We start from the raw sequence: 6,854 nt of genomic DNA, 5'->3' as shown, positions 1-6,854 counted from the left end.
CATTGGAAAACATATGGCTCCTGCTTCACTTTCTTTCTGGAGCCTGCGGACATCACAGATGATGCGAAGAAGCGGGCCACTTTCTTCTGTGTCTGCAGTCGCTCGACATTCAAGATCATCTCTTCCCTCCTGGCGCCAGCCGACCTCAAAGACACGCCATACCAGACCATCTTGAACTGGCTTTAAGAGCACTTCGCACCCAAACCCTCCATCATAGTGGCCCGCCACGTGTTCTACGGAAGGAATCAGGCAGTGGGTGAGTCAATTACGGCATTCGTTATGGCTCTCCCAAGGGTGGCCCGCCACTGCAACTTCAGCAATCTGGAAGAAGCCCTCCGGGACTGGCTAGTGTGTGGCCTCTGGGATGAAAGAATACAATGGAGGCTCCTCGCCAAGAAGGACCCCATGTTCCAGGTCGCGATGGACGAGGCCCTTGCCACCGAAGCAGCAGACCAGTTCATTGCAGAGGTCCGTCTGCTGCCAAGCCCACCAGTTTCCAGGAGGCCCACCACCACAGTCCCCTACGTGGAATCAGCTGATGAAGTGGAAGAGGTCCTACAGCTGCCCCGACCTACTCGCCACGCCTCATGCCTGACCACCACGCCACCGCAGGCTGCCATCACAACTCCCTGCGCCAGCTGTGGAGAGCTCCACGAGCGGAGGAACTGCCAGTTCCGAGATGCCCAATGCTGGAATTGTGGAAAGGTTGGGCATCTCGCCTGAGTCTGCTGTTCCAAAGGGACCCGGAGGCAACAAACTGTACACCAAGAGTCAACACAACACACCATGTTACTCCAACCACTACAGGTACTGCATCTGCCCTTGGACACCCCAGATAAAATCAAGGTGACTGTTAAGTTAGAGGGGGCCCCTTGCCTGATGGAGTTGGACACAGGATCCTCCATTTCAATAATTTCAGAGGAGACCCTCAGGGAAATCTGTCCCAACAGATGGCCTCATCTCTGGCCCGCGGGCTTCATCCTCAGAGACTTTTCACAGAATGATGTGGAAATACGGGGGTGGGGAAAGTTCCAGATGCAGTACAGGAACTTTGATGGACTTTTGGACTTCCTGGTGTTGGGAGGCTGATGCACTAGTTTGCTGGGTCTGGCAAGGTCCGCATCTGTGCGGACTACAAGTGTATGCTGAACAAGGCACTACAAGACCATGCCTACCCAGTGCCAGTGGTCAGCCATGTTTCAGCTTCCCTCACTTCCAAAGGGTGGGGAGGCTGAACAACAGTCTTTTCTGCACAAAGGCTAAAGATGGGGTCTTTCATATCGGGGCGGCAGGTAAGAGAATCCCTAGAACTCAGAACTGGAAAGGTCTACAGAAGGATAATAAAGACCAGCCAAGGACTGAAAAACCTTCCCAACGACCAAAGCACTTTGCCATCTAAGAGGAGGAGGAGACAGGAGAGGCGTTTTTAGCTTTCTGATCCTGCACAGCTGAGAGAAGGGAGTGAGAGGAATCAGTTGCCGACTCTCCCCCCACGCTAGTTTGCTGTAGGCTAAGAAGGGGCAGAGTGGAGCCCTCTGGGGCCAGGCAATATTAACTTAAAGGACTCACTGCCACAATATATGGTCATGACTTTAGCTATGACAATAACTTTATTGTTACAATTTGTTGTTTTTAAGATGATATTTAGAAAGATGATAAATAGAAAGCCCTTGTTCAGAGTTAATCTATTATGGCTCCAGACCAAAGACCAAAGGAACAACGCCAAGCAAAGTTGCTGCTGCAGATTGCTCCCTCAGGAGTGATGTCCCAGATGAAAGGGGATGGTTCTCCTCTTCATGTGCATAAATATTTGGCTGCTTCTGTTGGAAACAGAGTATTGGAAAGACATCTTTGTAGGAATCAAGTTTAGAACCACACAAAATGTAGTGTATCAGTAAATAATATGCGACCGGGCGCAGGGGCAACTGGGCCGTCCCAGCAGCCCCAGCGCAGGGCGCGAATTCCCCGCCAATCAATAGCTGTGGCGGGAAGTTCAACGGGTCAGGATTGGCCTGACCAACCCCGTAGGCTGTACCGGGGATTGTATATAAGTGGGACCCGGCCCACGTGTTCGCTCTCTTGCAACGTGCTCCTAATAAACAATGTTGCCCTACTCTCGTCTCCGCATCGAGTACGTTACACTGGCGACGAAGGTGGGATACTAGCCTTATCGGCTACGACGGAGATCTTGGGCAACGAACGACCGGTCACGACCGCCGCTGCCACCATGGCCAACCAGGGCGGAATCACCGGCTACCTCGAACCCTTCGACCCTGCAAATCCAGAGGGCTGGGAGTCCTACTCGGAACGGGTCGAGTTCTACCTCCGGGCCAACAAGACCACCGACGCCGGAGCAAAGAGGGATGTTCTCCTGAGCGTATGCGGGCCTGCCACGTTCGAGATCGCAAAGGGTCTCTCGGCGCCCGCCCGCCTGGCGGAGAAATCCTACGAGGAGATCATCAGACTCCTCACGGGCCACTTCTTGCCGCAGCCCTCACGGGTGGCTCGCAGATTCCTGTTCCACAGGAGGGACCAGGCGGCAGGAGAATCGGCCGCCGACTATCTGGCAGCCCTCCGCAAGATCGCCGGGAACTGCAACTTCCCCCAGTTGGAAGACACCCTGGCCGACCGATTCACGTGGGGCCTCCGCGACGAGAGGCTCCAGCAGAAGCTCTTCGCCAAAGAAGAGCTCACCCTCCAGAACGCCTTCAGCGAAGCGGTGGCGTTCGAGAGGACCTCCAGGACCTTTCCCAAGACCCGGTCAGACGCCGTCCACCACGAGGAGCTGGACCACGACCGCATGGAGGAGGGAGAAGCCTACCAGCTGCGTCGCCCCGCCGGCCCACCCAACAGAGCGGCCCAACGCCCCCGAGCGGCCGATCGACCACCGGCGTCGGAGAGGGTTCCGGCCACCAAGTGCGCCAGCTGCGGCGACTCCCACGATCGGAGAGACTGCCAGTACCGGACCTGGGACTGCCAGAGCTGCGGGAAGACCGGCCACATCGCCCGGGCTTGCCGGGCCAAGCTCAACCGACGGAGGCCGACCACGCACCACGAGTCAGCGGAGTCCCACTCCACAGACTCCACGTCACTACAGGTACTGAACTTGCCCCTCGCCACCCCCGATAAAATTAAAGTGGCAGTCCTCATCGAAGGGAACCCCTGCCAAATGGAGGTGGACTCAGGTTCCTCCATTTCCCTCATAGCGGAGGAGACCCTGAGGGAACTGTGCCCCCGGCAGCGGCTGCAACTACGGCCGGCGAACTTCATACTCCGGGACTTCCAGAAGAACCCGGTGCAAATTGCGGGGTGGGCGCGGGTGCAAGTCGAGAGGGGGTCCTTCTACGGGCCGCTGGACATCCTGGTGGTAAAGCGCCAACTTGCCACCCTGCTAGGACTGGCATGGTTCAAACCCTTGGGGATACGCGTGGAGGGGGTGGGGCAAACCTTAACGCCCAGCGGGTTCGGGGAGATTTGCAAAGAGTTCCCCGAAGTATTCGATGGGTCCCTGGGAAGCTACAAGGGGCCGGCCATCTCCCTGCCCCTAGACCCCACGGTCAGGCCGATTCGGCTCAAGGCAAGGAGGGTTCCGTTCGCCTTGAAGCCCAAAATAGAGGCCGAACTAGACCGCCTCACAGCCCAGGGAGTCCTGGAGCCAGTGGACTACGCCCCCTGGGAGACCCCCATCGTAACCCCACTAAAGCCAAACGGGGAGGTGCGGATCTGTGCAGACTACAAATGCACGATAAACCGGGCACTGCAGGATAACCCCTACCCAGTGCCGGTGGTGAGCCACGTCCTGGCTGCCCTCGCGGGGTCTAAAATCTTCGGGAAGCTGGATCTGGCCCAGGCCTACCAACAGCTCCCGGTAGACAATAAGACGGCCGAGGCCCAGACGATAGTAACGCATAGGGGGGCCTTCCGGGTGAGGAGGCTACAGTTCGGGGTAAGCGTCGCTCCGGGGATCTTCCAGAGTATCATGGACGCTCTCCTTAAAGGGATCCCCGGAGTCCAGCCGTTCTTCGATGACGTTTTAGTCGCCGCCCCGGACCCCGAAGAATTCGGCAACCGCCTACGAGAGGTGCTCCGCCGGTTCCAGGCTGCGGGGCTCAAAGTCAAGAGGGAGAAGTGCCTGCTGGGGGTTCCGCGGGTGGAGTTCCTGGGGTTCGCCGTGGACGCAGCGGGAATCCACCCCACGGAAGAAAAGACACGGGCCATCGTGCAAGCTCCGGCCCCCACCTGCAAAGCGGAGCTACAAAGCTTCTTGGGGGTCCTTAACTTTTATCACTCATTCCTCCCCCACAAGGCAGCCCTAGCGGAGCCCCTTCACCGCCTACTGGACAAAAAAGCCCCTTGGGTTTGGGGCAAACGACAAGCCGCTGCGTTCCAGGCGGTCAAGGACGTTCTGGTGTCCAATGCAGTGCTCCACCATTTTGACGAGGGCCTCCCCGTCATCTTGGCTTGCGATGCGTCGCCGTATGGGGTGGGAGCAGTCCTGGGGCACCAACTCCCGGACGGGAGGGAGGTGCCGGTAGCGTACTACTCCCGCATACTGACACCGGCAGAGCGCAATTACGCGCAGATAGACAAGGAGGCTCTGGCGATCGTGGCGGGGGTCCGCAAGTTCCATGAATATCTGTACGGGCGGAGGTTCACCATAGCCACGGACCACAAGCCCCTTTTAGGTCTGCTGGCCCCAGATCGACAACCCCCCCAAATCCTGTCACAGCGCGTGTTGAGGTGGAATCAATTCCTCAACTCCTACACTTACACACTGGAACACCGGGCCGGCAAAGCTATGGGTTACGCGGACGCGCTCAGCCGCTTGCCGCTTCCGGAAATGGGTCCAGACCCCGCCCCCGCACACCAGGTCATGCTGATGGAAAGCCTCCCAGAGCCGCCCCTTCACGCAGCGGAGGTCGCCAAGGCCACCCAGAAACATAAGACACTTGCACGGGTGCTCGACTGGGTGGTGAGGGGGTGGCCAGAGGGGAACATGGGGGAAGAATTCAAACCCTATAAGGTCAGGAGGGAGGAACTAGCAGCCCACAAGGGGTGCCTACTATGGGGAAGTAGGGTGGTGATTCCGCCCCCGCTGCAAAGGCGTGTTCTAGAATCCCTCCATGAGACCCACCCCGGCATAGTTCGTATGAAGGCCCTGGCCAGAAGCTACGTCTGGTGGCCGGGAATGGACGGGGAAATAGAGAGTTGGGTCCGCAGGTGCCAGACGTGCCAGGAGTCGCGGCCCGAGCCTCCCAGCGCCCCCGCCACTAGGTGGGAGTCCACCAGGAAACCATGGTCGAGACTCCACCTCGACTTCGCGGGGCCATTCCAGGGGCAGATCTTCATGATAATAGTGGACGCCTACACCAAGTGGCTCGAGGTCATCCCCGTAGGGTCCACCTCGTCCGCAGCCGCAATCCGAGCATTACGCAGGGTCTTAAGCACGCACGGTATCCCGGACACCATAGTCTCGGACAATGGGACCGCGTTCACGTCCGCAGACTTCCAGGCGTTCCTCCAGCGATACCTTATTAGGCACATAAGGTCGGCCCCCTTCCACCCAGCCACCAACGGTCAGGCAGAGCGGATGGTCCGCACCACCAAGGAAGCCCTGGGCCGTATTGTACAGGGAGACTGGGACCACCGATTAGCGGCATTCCTATTCGACAATAGGATCACCCCCAACCCGGTCACAGGGGTTAGCCCGGCCGAGCTCCTCATGGGACGAAAGCTCATAACCCGGCTGGACAGACTACACCCTGACCGGGCGTCAGACACCCGCGAGAGCCCCGAGGTCCGGGACGCAGTCAGGGGTTTCTTCGCGGGCGACCCGGTTTACGCCCGGAACTACGCAAGGGGCCCCAATTGGGTGGCGGGCCGAGTGCTACGAGTCACCGGGTCCTGCCACTACGACATATCAACTGAGGGGGGCCAGGTACTACGGCGGCACATAGACCAATTGCGGCGCCGCACGCTACCAGAGGAACTGGCGGACACAGAAGAGGCAAGAGCCGGAGGGGAGCCCAACGGGGACCGACCGGAGGACGCGGCCCCATCACCCCTAACGCCGGCCCTGGTAGCACCGGAACCGCCAGAGCCCGAAGGTGCAGAAGAACCAGTCTGGCCGCCACCGTCCGCACTAGGGTCCCCCGCAGCATCAGATGCGGTGGCGGCGCCTCCCCCACAGGACCTCCCCAGACGGTCCACCAGGGAGCGCCGACCTCCCGCATATCTGCAAGACTATGTTCATTAACCAGGGGGGGAGGGGTGTAGTGTATCAGTAAATAATATGCGACCGGGCGCAGGGGCAACTGGGCCGTCCCAGCAGCCCCAGCGCAGGGCGCGAATTCCCCGCCAATCAATAGCTGTGGCGGGAAGTTCAACGGGTCAGGATTGGCCTGACCAACCCCGTAGGCTGTACCGGGGATTGTATATAAGTGGGACCCGGCCCGTGTGTTCGCTCTCTTGCAACGTGCTCCTAATAAACAATGTTGCCCTACTCTCGTCTCCACATCGAGTACGTTACACAAAACCTACTAAATTATCTATAAGCAGTGTATGATACCTCCAGCTTTCAATACAGCTATCAAAGAGCAAACCCCAGAAGTTGTGCAGCTTATTCCTCTTTTTGGAATTTCTGGGCACGATACAAAGTAACATTTTCTTCCTTCCTCCTGCTAGTAGAAAACAAGCATGGTGTGACAATCCTGACAGCAGGTCAGAGTCAGCCTGGTCATTGCCTTCTTTTGTTGGGTTAAACCAAGAAAATAACAGTTTTAGTATCCCTGATCATCACATTCCATCATGAAAACCCCCAAGAAGGAAACTAAAATAATTTAAAAGGATCAAAA

The 6,854-nt window shown here is 58.0% G+C and overlaps 1 protein-coding gene across 1 annotated transcript; it reads left to right on the top strand.

Moving 5' to 3' along the window:
• Positions 1-279: 279 nt before the first annotated feature.
• On the top strand, positions 280-5,731 carry LOC132575575 (uncharacterized protein K02A2.6-like; the record flags this gene model as incomplete). The annotated part of the gene is made up of 4 exons (XM_060244382.1): positions 280-705; positions 3,539-3,811; positions 3,881-4,074; positions 4,663-5,731. Coding segments are annotated over exons 1-4 (1,962 nt in total), but the record flags the coding sequence as incomplete, so codon positions are not given.
• Between the last annotated feature and the right edge of the window lie 1,123 nt (positions 5,732-6,854).

Source organism: Heteronotia binoei, chromosome 7, assembly GCF_032191835.1.
Source record: "Heteronotia binoei isolate CCM8104 ecotype False Entrance Well chromosome 7, APGP_CSIRO_Hbin_v1, whole genome shotgun sequence".
In the NCBI taxonomy this organism is placed as follows: domain Eukaryota; kingdom Metazoa; phylum Chordata; class Lepidosauria; order Squamata; family Gekkonidae; genus Heteronotia; species Heteronotia binoei.
The sequence above is the reverse complement of the archived record's forward strand: the minus strand, read 5'-3'. Positions and strand labels throughout refer to the sequence as shown.